This window comes from Elephas maximus, chromosome 10 (genome assembly GCF_024166365.1).
Source record: "Elephas maximus indicus isolate mEleMax1 chromosome 10, mEleMax1 primary haplotype, whole genome shotgun sequence".
Lineage (NCBI taxonomy): Eukaryota > Metazoa > Chordata > Mammalia > Proboscidea > Elephantidae > Elephas > Elephas maximus.
In genome coordinates, this window is record NC_064828.1 from 107,629,095 (window position 1) to 107,650,182 (window position 21,088).

The window sequence follows — 21,088 nt, forward strand, 5'->3', positions numbered from 1 at the left end:
GCTGTCCAGAAACCCGAAGGTGTGTTTCTCCCGACTGTGGCAGCTGTGGCTACTCACCCAGAGCCATCCACAGATGGCTGGGGCAGCCTCAGGGCCTTCATTCCCTCAGCGAGTATTTTCAGACCTCAGCAGCAGGCTGGGCTGCACCGGGGAATAAAGCAGGCTCGCTCTCCCCCTAGCTCACAGCCTGAGGCAGTCAGCCAGCAGGCAAACAGCAGTGTGGCTACTGCTACAGTGTGGTGAGCGTGGGGTGCTGTGGGAGCGCACAGGAGGAGCGCTTCACCCTTCCAGGGACTTGGGGACCTAAAGGGCATCTACACTCCAGGATGGAAAAGGCAGAAGGCAATCCAGGCTGAGGGCAAAACCTGTGCACAGGGCTGGGGACAAGCCAAGGGGTGCAAAGGACCGCAGGCAGCAAGCAGCTCTGCCAGATATGGAGAAGGAAGTGGAGACAAGCCTGGAGAAATTGGCCAGGGCCAGATCCCCGGCCTCGCTGGCCTGACTCATCACATCATTACTGCTCCCCCGCAATTAGCTTGTGACCCCTGGGGAAGCCACTGTCCTCTTGGACCCTGAGGACAGTAACTTCTTCCCTACCCACCTCCCAGGGTGGCTCAGACATCACAAGAGCCATGAGCCAGCTGTGCTAGAGAGCTAAGGAGCTGTTAAGGTTCTGCTACGGAGAAGTCGGAAATCACACTGAGGAGACAGGCGGAAACGACTCCACAGCAAGCAACACAACTCTCCTGCCTCCTGCTCCACCCGTGCCGCCCAGCAGGTGAGATGCTCCCACCAGCATCCTGCAGCCAGAGGACCACAGCACTGTGCTTGCCCGCCCAGAGGGCCTAGCGCCATGCTGGCCCAGAGAACTCCGTACACCACACAACTGCACCACAGCCCATCTTCTGGCTACAAATTCAAGGTGACATGCCGGCTCTGACCACGGTTTTTACTGTAGGAAATCAAGGGGAACATCCCAAAGCCTGTAACACTGGAACACAGAACTCTTCCTCCCCAACAACACAACTCTGCGGGAGGTCTCCCTGCTGTGCAGGAGTGGCGGCCAACAGGGGACTCTGTAACGGGGCTGACATGGGGTGGAGGGAGACAGTGGGGACGAGGGCCTCACAGAATAGCAGAGAACAGACATCACTGTGCTGGCACCAACCCTGCCCTGGGGGGTTACTCTGCACCGGTACTTGACCGTGGCGGCGCCTGCTGCTGCTGCTGCTGCTCTTTTAGCTGCTGCTTCTTCTTCTGTTTGGAGATGCAGCTCAAAGCAGACTCACCACTTCTTGGAGCAGACACGACGATGGGCTTGCCGGACTGAGTGGGATACTTGGTTTTCAGGTCATCCTTAAACAACGGCTGGGAAAGTAAATGACGCAGCTCCTTCTTCAAGACCTTCATCTGTTTCTGTCTCCGACGCTCTTCTTGCTCAGCAGCTTTTCCTCCTTGAAACACAATACAAAACAGATCCTATTTACTATGGTTTTTAGAGACATTCTCTTTCCTTGGATGGGTAATACCCGTAATTAAAATGTTTTAGAACTCTTGGTGAGGCAGGGCACAAAATTCCTCGGCAGAAGTGAGTGTTTGCTTGACAACGACTGTGAATGGCTAACTTCTAACAGTTCACGAGGGATCCTCAGGGCCACCCTGTCATTTATAAGAACCCTCTAAGACAGTTACTATCTTCACTTTACAGATGAGGAAACTGAGGCTTAGGGAAGTCATTTGTGTAAGAGCTCAGAGCTCGCTGTCAAACAGATCAGAAGCCATGTCTCCCAGCTCAAAGGTCAGTTTTCTTCCTACTCCTCCCAGTGCTGCCTGGGTTTGGTGACTTGACAGCTACAAACCCCTCAGGAGAGAGTGAACCCAGCCCCCTGACACGGCACCTCCAGTGCTGACCACACACACACAGGTGGAAGAACCCCAAGCCTGAGCTGCCAGGAGGACCAGCTCAGTGCCAACAGCCCCAGAGCTCTGATTCCTGGCAACTGTGCTGGGCAGTATGCCTTTTGGATGTCTGAGATGCCAGCACCTCAACTGAGCTGCTCACTTGATGGGGTGGGGAGTGCACTGGACATAACCAGACGTCCTCAGTTCCAGCTGTGGTTCTGCCACTTCTTGGACACGTGAGCCTTCCTAGAGCAGAGACCATGCAGATTCATCCCTGAATCCTTAGCACCTGGCCCAGGTACAGAGTGGGGGCTCAAGAACTGCCTGGTGGGGGTGCTGTTTTCCAGCACAAATCGCTCTTCTTCCTTAAGCCTCCAGGTCCCGCGTGTAAAAGGTCAATGATGCCTGCTCTGTTTATGCCCTTAGACTGTGGAGATCATCAAATGAGATGACGACACGATGTGCTCTGCCCACTTGGACGGCAGGTGTAATAATGATAAGAACTTAAAATGAACTGAATACTTTCTATTTGCCAGGCACTGCCCTGAGCACTTTACAAGTGTTAAGTCAAGCAATCTTTACAACAACCCCCTGAGGTAGGTACTCTATGTACTTTGTTTTACAGATGAAAACACTGGGGTATAACAGAGAGGTTAAATAACTTGACCTGATTACACAGCTAGTTACAGAACAGGGCCAGCATTCAAACACAGGTGGTCTGGCCCCAGAGCCTGCTCCCTTCATCCCTGAACTCCAGACAGAGGCCAGTAAGACAGGGGAACAAAAGCTGGGGGCGTTAGGCTCATCTGAGACTTGGGCCTGTCAGCAAAGACGTAAAGGGTGTTTGACGGAAGCAAGGGTAGTGGGGGTGCTTCCCACTAGACAAAAGTTGAAGGAAAAAAAAAAAACTGAGTGCACCTTCCTCAAGTCTCACCCACCCAAGATCTTACCCTTATACATTTCTTCTTCCAGCTCAATCTCCAGGGCAGCTGCTGCCTGCTCAATCCAAGAGTTGTGTAGACAAGCCTGGAAGTTGCGATACTCGGCTTTCTCAATCTGCTGGGCTAAACGGATTCGCTCCTGGGGGAAAGCAACAGAAAGTGTTTATCTGAAAGTGGGTTCAGACCTCTGGGAACCAAAGTCTCGTGTAAATCATGTTTTAAAAAAGCTCAATGTCACTGAGGTGAGGTCGACTCCCATCGCCATGCATTTGTTTTGTTGTTAGGTGCCATCAAGCCGATTCTGACTCACAGTGACCCCCTGTGACAGGGTACAACTGCCCCACAGCGTCTTCTAGGCTATACTCTTTACAGAAGCAGATCACCAGGTCTTTCTCCAGTGGAGCCGCTGAGTGGGTTCAAACCACCGACCTTTCAGTTAGCAGCTAAGTGCTTAACCATTGTGCTACCAAGGCTCCTTGCACTTGTTTTAGTGTCTGATACAACCCAGGCAGCAACCACCCCATGTGTGCACACACACACGAGCCAACTTTCCAAACTATAAACCTGAAGAGCCCCACTCCTTGGAAACCTGTCTGTCAACCTACAGGTGTCCAAAAACAAAACAAAACACCCACTGCCATCAAGTCAATTCTGACTCATAGCGACCTCGTAAGACAGAGCAGAACCGCCCAATAGAATTTCTAAGGAGCGGCTGGTGGATTCGAACTGCCAGCCTTTTGGTTAGCAGCCAAGCTTTTAACCACTGGGCCACCAGGGCTCCACAGGTGTCCAGGGCAAACTCTTTTCCCAGACACCATAGATTTTCCAAGAGTTTATGGGTCCTCGAGAGTCTGTGGCATTAAGCCACGTTTGGCTGTTCTGCCGAACGTGCTCAAAGCACGTAAGACTTCTCATCAGATGGCCTGTCGTCTCCTAGCTGTGAGGCCTTATGCAAGTCACGTCACTTCTCTGCACCATACTCAACTGAAAAGGGGGTAACAACAACTAACTCTGGAGTTGTTCTAAATACTGTCTTTATGCTCAGGAAGACCTGGCATGTGGGAGGCCTCCAGCAAATGGCAGGTCACTTTCTGGAGCAGGCAACCACCCACACTGGCCTCTCGTCACACCTGCAGTAAAATCCACTCCTGCGCAACCAGGTTCTGACTGAGCTTCTCATCCTTACTTCTTGCTCACTTCTCCACTTGCTGGTACCTCATCCCAACCTACACACACACGGACACACACACACACACACACACAGCTCCTTCTCAGCCTTAGAGCTCAGCTTAATAGTCACCTTGTCTGGGTAGCTTTCCCCATGACTTCATCCAAGTAGCTTCATCTTCATTGTTCTCCATTATTCCACTCGGTTTGTTTCTTATCCATTATAGCAATGTAAAACGGTAAGTTTACACGAGGTACCCATACTTTCTGCTTGCGGCTGATTCTCTTCTCCTGAACTAGACTTAATTACTCTCTTCTAACAACCAATGGGGCAGAACTTCAAGAAACCAAGAAACAGGCCAATCAAAAAGCATTTTTCTACTGTCTCTCGGTTCTCTGCCAAAAACAATACTTATTTAGATATCACTGGCATCAGTTTGTGAGATTTCTTCAATCTGAGCAGACCCATATGCTCCACACTCACTTCTGTGAGAAGAGACAAAGGGGAAAGGTGTTCGGCCCTTTCACCACCTCCTTGGAAGCACGATGGTGGGATGTGGTAAGGTCCGGTCTTCTAAGGTGCCGGGGAGTCCACACTGAGCAAGGCCTGCTGAGTTCTTGTAATTGATACTGAGTCGTAAGCTGGCATAAACGTGGACAGAGAGCTTTCCTCAGGAATAATACCAAACACTGCCTGCTTTGTGTAAATTACCTTCTAAGCAAGACACTAGCAGATGTTAGAGTCACTTACACAGTGAGCTTCCTGAGGAAAAAAAATCTGAAATTTCTTCAGGGAGAAAAAAAGCAGTTGTATAGTGAGCATCAGACCTCAGGCCTATGATGGGGAACTGACTGCGTCTCCAGGAAAGCCCAGTGCCTAGCATCATGTCTGACACATTACAGGAATTCAAGAGATGTCTGCTGAATGAATGAATAAAACTAACTCTCTAGGAAATGGTTGAACCAGGTCTGCTACTGTACCTCTACTCTGACCTCTGACCTCTACTGCCAGCTCGTTGAGTGGCCTTAAACTGCCATAACCTGTCTACACCTCACTTGCAGCTCTATGAATTGAGGGGACTGGCTGGATAAGACATTCTCTCTGGTCCCTTACAGCTCTAGAATTCTGTAAGCCCCAGAAGTACAGGAACTCTGTCTGTCTGGGTCACTACTGTATCCTCAGCATCTAACAGAGCTGCTGGCATGCAGTAGGTACTCCATAAATATTTGCTGAAGGAACAAACAGGAGCACTCTGCATCATTCAACCTGAAGGGGCACCCAGACTGCCCACTGTTGTCCAAACAGCCATCACAACTGGCTCCCACAGCTGAGCTGAGAACCTGAACACTCCAACAGCCAGGAGTGAGGACACAGTTCTCAACTGTACACCTGTGGTCACTCACCTGTTCTCTCTTCTCCCAGTCCCTTTTTATAAATCTCCCTGCTCAGCTGTTGGCAGAGCCATTCCTTAGTTTCCAAGGTTACTACGCTGCCAGAGCCCACAGCGAGGCACCCTGGAGGGAGCTGCAGCATCCCCCGATAAGCAGTCGGGTTTTACCTTGACTGCATCCATGTACTTTGTCTGCACAGGGAACAGTGGGATGTCCTCATCTTTCTTGAGGGTTTTGTAAATCTTCTTAAAGTTGATCACGTCCTCAGGCCCGATCAGCAACAGGCTGAGGCCTTCATTGGTGGCACGAGCTGTTCGACCACTTCGGTGGACATAAATCTCCGAGGTTCGAGGGACCTGCCAAAGGAGGAACTGGGAAGTCAACGCACAGCGACTGCCCAACACTGCTCTTCACCTCAGTGCCGTATCCCATCACTGGACTGCCTCCCTCCAGCCAGGCTGGCAGGTGGAATCTGCTCTAGCATTGTGGACCAGATCTGCTACATGTCCAAAGCCTTTCCATCCTGCTACCTCAGTCCCACATTCAAACTGTTCCCAGGTTAGCCCATTCACTGGACAGGCTCTGTCCTCCCTTGTCCGCTTGCCCCTCCTCCGTCCCCGTTCAGGCCCTCATGGCCACTCACCTGGGCAACTGCAGTCACTTCTTTCTGGTCTCTCGTTCTCCCCACTCCCCTGCCCTGGCTCCGAACTACCAGCCCCATCTTCCTGAGTCACTGCTCTGACCATATTACCCCCTCTACTAAAGAAACCCTACTGGTTCTTCATTAACTCTGCGTAGGTGACTGAGGATGGGAATCCGAACCAACATTTACTGAGTGATTACAATGTGGCAGGCAATTCTAAGCACTCTGCGTGCATGCATTATTCCCATCTGTCCTGTACAACATGACATTCTATTTCACAGGCCAGAAAACTAAAACACAGACAGGGTAAGCAACTTCTCCTAGGTGGAAGAACCAGAATTCAATCTGAAGGACTCCACCTCAGAGACCATGCTAAGCACTGAGCACCCTGCCTCTGCCACAAAGGTTGACAGGGGACGCTGCTGACTCCTCTCTCCTCGCACTCCCACATCACTAATCAAACACAAGTCTTCTCCCCCGAGAGCAGGCAACATCTCACTATCTGTGTTCTGTTCAGCACAGTGCTCTAGGCAGCTACTATGAACTATTCCTGACAGTGCTAGAAATGAGCTCTAGTTGCCATTCTTCGCCTATGGGACAAAGGCCCAACTCTTCAGCCTGCCACTCGGACCCTTCAGTGACCTGCCCCCAGCCTTGGCAACTATTCCTCTCCCAACAGAGCCCTCTTCTCACGCAAAGCCAACTGTCCCCAAACACTGCCTCCTTCCACGCTCTGTCCTCCTCCCTCTCCTACCTCTCTACATGTCCAAAGCCTTTCCATCCTGAAATACCAGGCTTCTTTTAGAAGGTACTTTCCAACCTCCCATACTAGAGGCTGATTCTCTCCCACTACATTTTATAACTTTTAGTATCTTCTGTCTTAAATTATGGCTGTGGTCACCTCACCTCCTCTACCTGATGTGATACTTGTTGGGGGCTCTGACTACAGAATCGTATCGTTCACCTTGAGACCTCCCACATGGACTGTCCAAGCCCTTTCTCTGAAAAATGAGGAAGAGTAAAGATTTTCTAAACTGAGCTGGCACCCTACAAGAGTCTAAAAAGGCATGAAGAATTAAGGGGAGAAATAGTAATCATGTTACAATAGCTCCCATTTAGTAAGTGCTTACATCGTGCTTCATCCGCACTAGCTCCTTATAATTCTCATGATAACCCTGTTGGGTACAGGTGGTATTATTCCTCCCAGTTTACAAACAGTGACCCTGAAACCAGAGATACTAAATGAATTGTCCAGAGCTATTCGGCTATGAAGCAGCAGACCAGGGGTTCGAACTGTGGCAGTCTGGATCTGGAGCCCATGCTCATGACCACGGCTCTATGCTGATATTTACTAGGAGCGTGCATGGATATTAACGCTACTATCAACAGCAGCTAACATTTAGTAACAAGGTGCCAGGTGACTTTCAAAGCTCTTTGCACATATTAACTGATTTCAGCCTAGTAATAACCCTAAGAAGTAGGTACATAATTACTCCATTTAATAAGTGAGCAAGAGAAATTAAATGCCTTGCACAGGCTACACAGGTGGGATCTGTGGTGGCCTCTTCACCAGCACACTGCTACTTCTCTACACCACTCTACGCACTTAATATATCTACTTCATGGAAGAAACTAAGACTGTAAGACGGGTTATAGGTAACTGCTCCCAAGTCAAAGACAGGGGCTATTTGACTCTCGGCCAATGCCAAGAGGTTTTGAGACTGTATCTTACCATTTACGTACCTCAGTGTTCCAAGAGTGGCAGCAGCTGGGCACCAGATGTCACTGGTATTCTCTGCTGCAGGAGCCCTTGGGACCAATAATCCCTCCTCCCTCCCCTTCCCTCACCACCTGTCCTTTGCTTTAAATGAAACTCCTTGATTCAATGCTGGGAGATGCCTAAAAATTCCCAGCTTTCCCTACCTGGTAATGGATGACATGCTGGACTTCAGGAATATCCAGACCCCGGGCTGCCACATCTGTTGCCAGGAGAACACAGCTGTGGTACAGGAAGTTCATTAGTAATTATAATTAACAGGTAGTATTAATTAAATTCTTTCCACCTACTGAGCACTCTAAACACTCTATAATAGTCTATTTAATCTTCTTTTACAGATGAAGAAAACAGGGGCTCAGGGATTAACTTGCCCAAGGTACATACATGGCTATTAAATTGTGGAGCCAGGATCCAAACCTAGGTCTGACTGACCACAACCAACATGCTGCACTCTGCAATAACACACGACCGCCTCAAGGGAACTAAATACAAGGAACTAATCTACTCTGCAATAATACAGGACCACCTGAAGAGAACTAAATACGAGGGACTACCCTGTAATAACACGAGACCGCCTCAAGTGAACTGAGTAAGGCCATCCATACTCTTGAGTCAGTGACCATGTCTCCAGTCACCCTCCCACTTCCCTCCTTCCAGTCGATGACCTTGCCAACCTTCCAGCCGGACAGACTTTCTTGCTGTTCCTCAAACACGCCAAGCATGCTCTTCCTTCAGAGCCTCTTCCCTCAGACTCATTCCCTTAGTTTCTTTCGCTCTCTGATCCTATTTCACCCTACGAGAGAAGCTTCCTGACCACACACACCCCAGTCTCCTTTCCCACCTCCTGTCATCTTTACTTCTTGGCACTCAGGACCACTTGATACATTACATGTTTACTTTTAAACTTATTATTTCCCTCCACTAGAATGTAAACTCCATGACAGCAAAGACTTGGCATTATTCACTGTTATACTACCAGCAGCTAGAACAGTGCCTGGTTCATAATAAACACTAGATAAACGTGCTGGGTGATATTTCTTAATTTGTGGTTTGAGAAGAGTCAAAAGCACTTGAGATGTGTCTGAAAATTTAAGATTCTGGGCCCTTCAGGGTTTCTATTCCCTGTATCTTTGAGACAGGACTAGGGAATGTGATGCAAACTACAGTCTGTAAAACCTTAAACCATTGCTCTATGTCAGAGGTCAGCAAACCTTTTCTGTAAAAGGTCAGATAGTATTTTCAGCTCTGTGGGCTATACAGTCTCTGTCGCAATTACGAAACTGCCAAGCCCTGCTCTAAACTAATCCCAGTAAACCACTCAAAATGCCTACCAACAGTCACAGGGAGGTTGTTCTAGAAATTAATACACCGTGACAAAATACTGTTGGTAAACGCCAACTTATAGTCTACCTCAGCTTCCCAGGCCTTCATCTTGACAAGGTGTACCCTGCTCCCTGAGGTGGGACAGAGCATGGGTTCTAGGGCCTGACTGACTTGTCTGAAGCCCAGCTCTGACACTTCCAGGCTGACAAAACTTGGGCTAGCTGATGAGCTTCTCTAGACCTCACTTTCTTTATCTATAAAATGAGAATGATGATGACCATGAGGAATGGAAGGGGTAGGAACGGTAATTATCAAAGCTAACACTTACCAAGTGCATACTATGTACCAAAACCAAATCAGACCCGTTGCTGTCGAGTTGATTCTGACTCACAGCCACCCTGGAGGACAGAGCAGAACTGCCCCCACAGGGTTTCCAGGGAGCTGCCGGTGGATTCGAACTGCCGACCTTTTGGTTAGTAGCTGTAGCTCTTAACCACTGCACCACCAGGGCTCCAAGCAGTGATCTAAACATCTTATACGCATGAATTCACAGTCACTTAATTCTCATAAGAGGATTAAATAATAGAGGCACCTTCTATTATTACCCCAATTTTACAGATGAGAAAACTGAGGCACAGAGAGGTTAAGTAACCTGAGCAGCTAGGAAGTGATGGAGCTACAATTTGACCGCAGGCAGTCCAGTTCCAGGGTCTGTGCTGCTAACCATCAATCTATTCTGCTTCTTCTCAAGGATGTCAGAAGTGACTGAATGTGACAATGCAGTTTAAGTGTCAGCGTAAGACTTATTCTGTTTTACTTGTTCAATAATAATAGATACTGTGGTATAAACAGTTAACACGCTTAGCTGCTTACTAAAAGAGGTGGTGGTTCAAGTCACCCAGAGGCACCTCTGAAGAAATGACTGGTGATCTACTTCCTAAAAAATTAGCTATTAGAAACCCTGGGGAATACAGTTCCACTCTGACACACACGGGGTCGCCATGAGCTGAAGCCAACCCAGCCGCAACCAGCGATGGTGGCAGTCATCACTATCACGGGAGTTCCTGCTGAGCACCGCCAGCAACCAGACGCAGCGTGAGAGCGAGCCTGCCTGATGCTGTGCTCAAAAGGCTACCTCCTACCAAGGCCCTCGCGACTGAAAGTCGCCTCCCACCAGCTCCCCACCACCCTGGCTCCCCGGCCCAGAAGATAGGGGCTGGGCCTCTAGGGACAGGCCTGACTTACTCCTTCAGACGGGCGAACTGCTCCAGGTTTCTGAGCCTCTGCTTCTGGTGCATGCAGGCATGTAGGGTCAGCGGCATGATATCCAGGACCTTGAGGAGCCCAGAGAGGCGTTTAACGCAGGAGATGCTGTTGGCAAACACTAAGGTGCGGCCTGGATGCTGCATCAGGAAATAGTACAGGTAGAGGTCTTTTTCATCGGTTTCACAATGGATCTTGGTCTCTATCAGTGTCTCCACTGTGGCCTCATTCCTCGTGAGGTCGATGACCTTGGGCTTGCCCCTCATGCCAATCTTCTGCATAAGGAGGTCAAGCTTGGCAGTTTTGTCCATTTTCTTGGTGTGCTTCTTATGAAGGATTCGAGTAGGAGCTTGATGGACCAGGGTCAGTGTGGCAGAAAAAACAAGCGTCTGTCTCTTTGGGTTGTATCGAGAGTCACTAAGCATCTCCAGTAGCTGGGAGAGCTCATCGAAGTGGCCCTTCTCAACCATCCGGTCGGCCTCATCCACCACCAGGCACCTGCAAATCCAAACAGAACCACACCATCTAGTTAGCAGCAGGTCAGAGAAACCAACGACAGCACACACTCCTCCCACCTACCCACTCAGCCTTCCAATACAGAGGCACACACCCCACCAGTACCTCAGTTAATCACTCTCATGCATACTTGGTTTTCAGAAGGCTGAGGTCTCCTGGTATCCCACCATGGCACTCTGGGACACTGAGACACTACACACCCTACCATGTCACCTCAGACCCACTTCAGACCAGAAGGTAAGGAAACAAAAGAGAAGTTCTGTCTCTCACCTGAGCTGCCGAAGGTTACTCAAATGTGGGTGCTTTTCCTTAACCAGCTCCCACAGCCGGCCTGGAGTGGCGATCACAATCTCAGGCTGGCGGTTCAGCATCCTTTCCTGTTTCTGCGTGGACATTCCACCAACCAAAATAGCAGTTCTAATTCCTATGGCACACAAAAGATTAAAGTGCACTGTTCCTCAGTCAGGCTGCTTGTTTTAATTTTTTAGATAATATTTCCAGGCAAGATTTACACAGCAGTTTAGATTTCCATTCAATAATTTCTACGCCAGTTATTCAGTGACTTGTTTACATTCTTCACAATATATGAATTCTCATTATTTCCATTGTGATTATTGTTTCTCTGTCCCCTTTCATTCTCATCTTTGTTTTAAAGTAACTGTTGACCATTTGGTCTCATATATGTAATTTTATTGACTATGCAGAGGCAACCGACCGTGTGGATCATAACAAATTATGGACAACATTGCAAAGAATGAGAATTCCAGAACACTTTTAACTGTGCTCATGTGGAACCTGTACATAGATGAAGAGGCAGTCATTCAATAGAACAAGGAGATACTGCATGGTTTAAAAACAGGAAAGGTGTGTGTCAGGGTTGTATCCTTTCACCATACTTACTCAATCTGTACACTGAGCAAATAATATGAGAGGCTGCACTATATGAAGAAGAGTGGGGCATCAGGATTGAAGGAAGACTCATTAACAACCTGCGATACGCAGATGACACAACCTTGCTTGCTGAAAGTGAAGAGGACTTGAAGCACTTACTGATGAATATCAAAGACCACTGTCTTCAACATGGATTGCACCTCAGCACAAGGAAAACGAAAATCCTCACGACTGGACCGATAAGCAATATGATAAACGGAGAAAAAATTTAAGTTGTCTAAGATTTCATTTTACTTGGATCCAAATCAACGACCACGGAAGCAGCAGTCATGAATCAAATGACTTACCACACTGGGCCAATGTGCTGCAAAAGACCTCTTGGAAGTGTTGAAAAGCAAAGATGTGACTTTAAGGACTCAGATGTGGCTGACCCAAGTTATGGTATTTTCAATTGTCTCATATGCATGCAAAAGCTGGACAATGAATAAGGAAGACCGAAGAAGAATTAAGGCATTTAAATTATCATGTTGGAGAAGAACACTGAATATATCGTGTCATGGATTTAATTGTGTCCCCCCAAAATGTATCAACTTGGCTAGGCTATGATTTCCTGTATTGTGTGGTTGTCTTCCATGGTGTGATCTGATGTAATCATCCTCCATTTTGTGATATGTTGTAAATCCTAACCTCTATATGTCAATGAGACACTATCAGTGTGGGGTGTATCTTGAGTCACAGCCTTACAAAAGGGTAAGACTCAAGTCACACCCTTGCTTGAGTCACACTTTTTATTTCATGACAGATAAAAAACAGAGAGAAGTGAGCAGAGAGGAGAGGGACCTCACTACCCCCAAGAAGGAAGAGCTGGAAGAGGAGCACAGCCTTTGGACCCAGGGTCCCTGCACTGAGAACCTCCTAGGCCCAGGGGAAGATTGATGCCCAGACACATGGAGATCACCAAGGAATGTTGGGCCTACAGATGCTCAAAGGAGACAAGGACCTTCCCCCAGAGATGACAGAGAGAGAAAACCCTCCCTTAGAGGTGCCCCGGATTCAGACTTCCAGCCTCCTAAACCGTGACAGAATAAAAACGTTTGCTAAAGCCATCCACTTGTGGTTATTTCTGCTATAACATCACTAGATAACTAACACCATGTACTGCCAGAATGAACAAATCTGTCTCGGAAGAAGTATAGCCAGAACGCTCCTTAGAAGCGAGGATGGCGAGACTTCATCTCACGTACTTTGGACATGTTACCAGGAGAGACCAGTCCGGGAGAAGGACATCACACTTGGTAAAGTAGAGGGTCAATGAAAAAGAGGAAGACCCTCAATGAGATGGACTGACAGAGTGGCTGCAACAATGGGTTCAAACATAACAATTATGAGGATGGCAAAGGATGGGGCAGTGTTTTGGTCTGTTATACAGAAGGTCACTATGAGTTGGAACCAACTCAACAGCATCTAATAACAACGACAGGTAATTTTAAAAAGGATCGTAGTACTTACAGGTGATATTATTTTTTGAGCCAATTTGTTATTTGGCTACGAGATGACCTCGGGTTAGTTTCAGTTCAAGGTTTAAACAGTATCTCAGAGCAATAGTCTCAGGGGAGTCTTCCAGTCTCAATCAGTCTAGCAGTTCTCTTTTTCTTTCTTTTTTTTTTTTTAAAGGAATTTAAGGTTCTGTTCCATATTTTTCTCCCATTCTATCAGGGTCCATCTATTGTGGCCTTATTAGAACGGTCAGTAGTGGTAGTCGGGCACCATCTAGTTCTTCACTGCTTATTTTCTTACACAGCTGGCATAAGAGCCCCCAGATCTGCAGAGGCAGTCACCAGTAGGGCTCCCTCTCCAGGAGGGTGCTAAAAAGCCAGCCTGGTCCGACGTTGATGCCATAGGAGGGCTTACCAAGCCTCCTATGATCTGGGCCCTGGCTACTTCCCCAACTTCATCTCTTTTTACTTTTCCTCTCCAACCAGAACAAAAGGTCTGGATTTGACCCCGCATATGCCTGCCTCCAAAGCCCTGGAAAAACTGAGCACTGGTGCACCACAATGCTGGGAACGATGGTACTGGCAGCTGTGTGACACAACTCTCCTAGGAAGCCCTTCCCATTCCCCAGAACTAGAATGAATATGAATCTCCTCTTGTGCTCCGTTCTCCTCTCTCATGATATTCAGTGTGGGAAGAAACACATAGGATCATGCAAGTAAAACACCTATACATAGTAAGAGATCAATAATAACTGCTGCTTTTATTATGAAAACAAAATTTCCACTGTGCAGCCCTTGCAAAAAAGGGATCCCCTCAGAGAATTAAGTTATAATGCCCTAAGGCAAAAACTGCCATTTTTTTTTCAAAGGTCAAATAGCAAACATTTTTGGCTTTGCAGGCCAGATGGTTTCTGTTGCAACTACTAACTTTACTCAAGTCTGATTTTGTAGTGCAAAAGCAGCCATAAAACATACATTAAAAAAACAAACAAAAAACAAATCCACTGCAGTCGAGTTGATTTTGGCTCATAGTGACGCTACAGAAAATATCTAACAAATGTAAAACTATTTACAAAAACACGCAGTTTGCCACCCCACCCTGAGCATCCACTGTATCCAATAAATTAACTAATGTTCTATGCATCTAGAATGGCACTAGCGATCTATCTTTGGAGAACTGAGAAAACAGTCGCTCGAATAATTTTCTCTAGGACTTAAGACTACAGAAAGACTCCCCGAGAGGACAGGAGTCACGGTTCATTAATCTCTGCTACCCCAGCATCTAGGATGCCCTCAAGAAACATTTATTAAATGGAGCTAAACCTCACCTGTAAACTTGGCTACAGCATCAATGTGCTGTTTGACCTGGACAGCCAGCTCGCGAGTGGGAGTCAGAACCAGTCCAAGGAGAGGATGTCTTGGATGTTCTTTACAGGTAGCAATTTCACCATTTGACTCTTGTTTCAACTCTCCAGGCTGCACTTCATTGAGCTTTTTCTCTTCGTCCTCATTCTGTTTGGAGATAGGCTTCTCCTTGATCAGGGAGGAAGGTCCTTCACCAGCATCATCATCACAGAGGAGCAGCACTTGGTCTGAGATGGTAGCTCTGGTCTTGGCTCTGGCCTTGCAGGGTGGCACACTAGCTTTAGCTTTAGCCTCAGTGGACACTGCTTCACTCTCCATTCCAGTCTCATCGGGCAATGTTCCAGACTCAGTTCCAGTCACGTGTGGTGATCCAGTCTCAGCTTTGGCCTCTCCAGGTGGCACTCCAGTACTACCTGGAGCTGACGCAGGCTTCTTCTTTTGCCACTGCAGCACCGCATGAATCATTGGAATGGCAAAGGCAAGAGTTTTTCCACTTCCTTAGAAGTTCAGAAAAAAGAAAAAAAAAGTGAATCAACAGATGCACATACTTTTCCCTAGGTTTTGCAGAGGATGAAACACCCTGAAATAGCTTAGGGCCACCCTAGCCAATCCAAAGCTCCTCTACCCTACACAGGCTCCCCCAGAGCACTGCAACTAAAATTAGGGGCCTGGGGAAAAGTCTGCCCAACCCATATGTTGCCTATAGATGGGCATTGAGGTCTGAAGTCACCAAACATGAGCTAAAGATAAATGCCTGAGCAATGAAACCATAAAGGGATAAAGGGAAAGTTTTCTGTGTTTGTGTTTTTGTTATTGTTAAGGAATAACAACATATTTGGAGATGGGGTGGGAATCTACACAATAAATACCTTCCCAAGACATTTAAGATGGGAAAAATTCAATTTGGAATTATATTGGTACGTTACTCATTTGGTTCTTTGTAAAACGATGTTTAGGATACTGACAAACCATGTCAAAGGTGAGAAAACCAAAACTAAACCCAAGCACTGCCGGTCTACTTGATGCCAACTCATAGTTACAAAGCAGAACTGTTCCATAGCATTTGCCAGCATAAAGAAGATAAAAATCCTTCACAACTGGACCAGTAAACATCATCATGATAAAGGTACAAAGGACTGGAGTCAAGGATTTCATTTTACTTGGATCCACAATCAACACCCATGGAAGCAGCAGTCAAGAAATCAAAAGATGTACTGCATTGGGCAAATCTGCTGTAGAAGACCTCTTTAAAGTCTTAGAAAGCAAAGATCTTACTTTGAGGACTAAGGTGTGTTTGACTCAAGCCATGGTATTTTCAATCGTCTCACAGGCATGCGAAAGCTAGACAATAAATAAGGAAGACCCAAGAAGAATTGATGCTTCTGAATCATGGTGTTGGCGAAGAAAACCGAATATACCATGAACTGCCAGAAGAACAAATCTGTCTCAGAAAAAATTACGACCAGAACGCTCCTTAGAAGCAAGGATGGCGAGACTTAGTCTCACACCCTTTGGACATGTTATCAGGAGGTACCAGTCCCTGGAGAAGGATATCATGCTTGGTAAAGCAGAGGGTCAGCAAAAAAGAGAAAGACCCTATCAACAAGATGGACTGACACAGTGGCTGCAAGGATGGACTCAAGTATACCAAGGATTGTGAGGATGGCGCAGGACGGGACAGTATTTTGTTCTGTTGTACGAAGGATCGCTATGAGTCAGAACCAACTCGACGGCACCTAACAACAACCTGTATGGAAGCAGATCGCCAGGCCTTTGTCCCATGGTGCTGGTGGATGGGTTTGAACTGCCAACCCTTAAGTTAGTAGTTAAAAATGAACGATTTGTGCCACCCAGAGACCTTCAAAAGGGAGAAGGGAATAAAACTATCTTTTTTGGTGATGAAGGAAAGAGCAAAAGGAAATTTTCTTAGGTTTTCAGAAAATTTTAAAATAGCACTATGTACTTTGCCTGTGTTTGAAATTTTCAAATTGGCCTTTGAATGTGTACATATGCAGCCCAAATTCACATCAGCTGAGTGGTCAAAACAACCAACCAAACCAAACCCCTCAAAACTGAGCATTTAAAGTAGCTCCATCTAACTCAAAAAGGAACTCGAGACTTGCCGGCCTGACAGAGACTGGAGAAACCATGAGAGTATGGCCCCTGGACACCTCTTCAGCTCAGTAACGAAGTCACTCCTGAGGTTCACCCTTCAGCCAAAGATTGAACAGCCCCATGGAACAAAATAAGACTAGACGGGTGCACCAGCCCTGGGGCAGGGACTGGAAGGCAGGAGGGAACAGGAAAGCTGGTAATAGGGAACGCAGGGTTGAGAAGGGACAGGGTTGACATGTCGTGGCGTTGTTAACCAATGTCACAGAACAACGCGTGTATTAGCTGTTTGATGAGAAACTAGTTTGTTCTGTAAACCTTCGGCTAAAGTACAATAGAAAAAAAAAATTTGAAATTCAGACCTTTTGAATCTATATTTAAAATTAAAGTAGTTCCAAAGTGATAATGCTCCAAGAAGCAGCAAATAAATGCTCTCTGAAGTAAGAAATCTTTGTCACAGGCCTCAAAGAATTCTCACAAATAATTTTCAAAAGAAAAGCTGCAGCTCTCCATGAAAAATAATTACACAAGGAAACCAGCTACAGTAAGCAAGAACAAAAAGAAAAAGGGCAAAAAAAGATGTAAAAAGACTTCGGATATGGGAATCATCAGATCCAGAATACAGCCTAACCATGTTTACAATTAAAAACACAAAGACAAATTTGCAAGCATTTGCAAGGAACAGAAATCAATAAAGAATGACCAAACGGATTTTAAAAACCACCAAACAGAAGGTGTAAAAAAAAACTAAAAAAATTCAGCGTAACATTCAAAACAGCAAGAGAAAATTAATAATGAACTATATATAATATTAAGAAGTTTTTTCAAATGCAGCAGAAATAGTAAACATGCAAATGAGGTTAAGATATACACAATGAGAAAGTTTAACAAATCTAATCAGAATTCTATTCAATTTAATAGATTTCCAAGGGACAAAATGGTAACTTCAGGGGTAAATACAAAAAGATTTCTTTTTATTATTAAACTTCTTCAAAAAATAATTGGCTATTTAAAGCAAAAAAAAGTTTTTTTAAATGTATTTTGGCATTTCTAATATACATAAAAGTGACCCCGGTGGTACAATGGTTAAAATCTCAGCTGCTAACGGAAAGGTTGAGGTTGAAAAGCACCCAGTGGCTCCACGGGAGAAAGACCTGGTGATCTGCTTCTGTAAAGTTTACAGCCAAGAAAACCCTATGGGGCAGTTCTGCTCGGTCACATGGAGTCCCCGTGAGTCAGAACCGACTCCACAGCACCTACAACCACCACCACGGCCACACGTAAAGATAAAATATACATAAAAAGCACAAAGGCCAAGGCGCAGAGAAATGAGAGCAAATCCTTCTAAGATTCTTGTCTTATACAAGGAGTAGTATGATATCAAGGAGCCCTGGTGTCGCAAATGCTTAAGCGCTGACCAAAAGGTGAGCAGTTCGAACCCACCCAGTGGCTCCTCAGGACAAAGACCTGGCGGTCTGCTTCTGTAAAACTTACAGCAAAAATAGGCCACAGACTCAGGTGACATCTATGTCAACTGGCACAACAGTTCAGAATAACAAAGTTCTACATCCTACTCTGCTGAGTAGCATCTGGGGTCTTAAAAGCTTGCAAGTGGCCATCTAAGATACAACTATTGGTTTCTTATTATTTGGAGCAAAGAGAATTATGAAAATCAAAGACCCAAAGGAACAGTTAATCCAAATGACTAATGGACCACATGAAACACAGCTTACATGACCCTGAGACCAGGAGAACTAGATGTTGCCCGGTTACCACTACCAACTTCTCTGACTGGGATCACAACAAAGCAGGAGAAAAAATGCAGAACAAAACACCAAATTCACAAAAAACACCAGACTTACTGGTCTGATAGAGACTGAAGGAACCCCAGAGACTGTGGCCCTAAGAACCCTGCAGAACTGGAGTGAAGTCACTACCAGAGATCTCCCATTAGCCAAGCACAGACAGGCCCATAAAATAAACGCATTCCTTAGAACTACTATATGAGATCAAAAAGAGAGCATCTGCCCAAAAGCAAAGACGGAAGGCAGGAAGGGGCAGGAAGGGGTAGCGATTCAGGACGAAAGGAAACCGGGAACCTAGGACAGAAATGGGGGCAGGGCAGGCACACTGTGGGGAACGGAACCAATGTCATAGAACACTTTGTGTGCAAAATATCCAATGGGAAACTAATTTGCTATGTAAGTTTTCACCTAATGCACAATAAAAAGATAAAAGATTATAACCAAGAAAACCCTACGGGGCAGTTCTACTCTGTCACATGGGGTCACTATGATTCAAAATCGACTCGATAGCACCTAACAACAATAGTACAGTACCACTTGAAAGCAGACTATGATAAAGATGTGTACTGTGACCCCAAAGCAACTACTAACAGGACACAACAAAGAGGTATAGCTTAGTAAGACAACAAGAGAGATAAAGTATCATACGAAAACGGGGGGGGAAAAAAAACAACACTCAATCCAAAAGAAGGCAGAGAAAGGGAAAAGGTTACAAAGAACAGATGGGACAAAAAGAAAACAAAAAACAAAATAAGAGACTTAAACCCAATCATTACCAATAATCACCTCAATTAAAAGGTAGAGATTGTCAGATTAAACAGCAAGATCCAGTTACATATTGCCTACAAGAAACTCACTTTAAATATAAAAACACAAGTCAAAAGTAAGAATATGGAAAAAGACACAGTATGCTAATATTAATCAAAATAAAGCTGAAATGGCTACATTAATAGTTGAATTAGGTTTTAGAACAAAGAATATTGTCAGGGATAAAGAGTGTCATTCGATCATGAGGCGTCAATTCATTTAGAGGATATTAACAATTTTAAGTGTTTATGCAATAACAGAGCTTCAAAATCAATGAAGCAAAAACTGATAGGACCGTAAGTAGAAAACAAGCACTCAAGAAAAAATAAATAACCTGAATTATCTCTATTAAAGAAAATGAGTTCGTAGTTAAAACCCCTCTCCAAACGCAAGTACAGACCCAGATGAATTTGAATTCAAACATTTAAGGAAGAAGAAATGCCAACTCCAAACAAGCTCTTCCAGAAAATGGAAGAGGAGAAAATACTTCATAAGTCATTATGAGGCCAGTATTGCTGTTTCAAAATCAAAGACATTATTAAAAAAAAAATACAGAACAACATCCCATGAACATAAATGCAAAAATTCTCAACAAAATTTGAGCAAACCGAATCCGATAATATATAAACAGAATTATATATTGTGGCCAAGTTAGATTTATCCCTGGAATACAAATTTAACTTCATATTTGAAAATTAATGTAATTTACCATATCAACAGACTAAAAATGAAAAACCACACATCATCTCAATAGATGCAGAAAAAGCATTTGAAAAAAATCCAACATCCATTCCTGATTTAAAAGAAAACCTCTCAATAAACTAGAAACAGAAGAGAGCTTTCTCAAACTGATAAAGCATATTTATCAAACACCATCATACTAGTACCATCATACTTAATGGTGAGAGACTGAATGTTTTCTCTGTAAAGATCAGGAACAAGGCAATCATAGCCACTCTACCACTTCTATTCTAAATTGTACTGAAGGTTTTAACCAATGCAACAAGACAAGAAAAATAAAAGGTATTCAGATTGGACGATACGACCATCTTTGTAGAAAATTCTACGGAATCCTCAAAAAACTACTAGAACTAAGTAAGTTGCAGGATACAAGATCAATACATAAAAATCCCTCATATTTCTGTTCATTAGCAACAATCAAACAGAAAATTTAAGATGACCATTTACAACAGCATCAAAAATATGAGGTACTTTGGATAAATCTAACAAAAGACGTGCAAAACTTGTACACTGAAAACTATATTACTACAATCAAGACAGTGGAGTACTGGTGTAAAGAAAACAGAGATTTCATAAACAGACCCACACATATATGGCTACTGATTTTCAACAAAGATACTAAGGTAATTCAGCAGCAAAAAGAAAATTTTTCAACAAATGGTGCTAGAATAATGAGATATCTGCATGTCAAAAAAAAAACTCTAATCCATACTTTTCACCACGCACAGAATTAATTCAATAAGATCACAGAACCCAAAACTACTAGGGGAAAAAAAACTTCTAGAATGAAACAGGAGAAAATCTTTGCGACCTTGGGTTAGCGGAGGGTTGTTAAGATAAGACACCAAAAGCAAGATCCATAAAAGAAAAAGCTGATGGTTTGAACTTCATCAAAATAACGAACTTCTGCTCTGTGAAAGACTGTTAGGAAAATGAAAAGTCACTGA

At 45.0% G+C, this 21,088-nt stretch overlaps 1 protein-coding gene across 1 annotated transcript in view; it reads right to left on the reverse strand.

Annotated features, from left to right (window-relative positions):
- Nucleotides 1-934: 934 nt before the first annotated feature.
- Nucleotides 935-21,088, reverse strand: part of DDX24 (DEAD-box helicase 24) — a 29,092-nt gene continuing 8,938 nt past the window's right edge. Inside the window, exons 3-9 of the mRNA XM_049898055.1 lie at nt 14,640-15,173; nt 11,195-11,348; nt 10,391-10,906; nt 7,969-8,044; nt 5,570-5,758; nt 2,853-2,982; nt 935-1,454 (exon numbers count right to left, since the gene is read on the reverse strand). Coding sequence (XP_049754012.1) covers nt 1,183-1,454; nt 2,853-2,982; nt 5,570-5,758; nt 7,969-8,044; nt 10,391-10,906; nt 11,195-11,348; nt 14,640-15,173 — 1,871 coding nt within the window. The 3' untranslated portion in view covers nt 935-1,182. The remainder of the gene's footprint in view (nt 1,455-2,852; nt 2,983-5,569; nt 5,759-7,968; nt 8,045-10,390; nt 10,907-11,194; nt 11,349-14,639; nt 15,174-21,088) is intronic.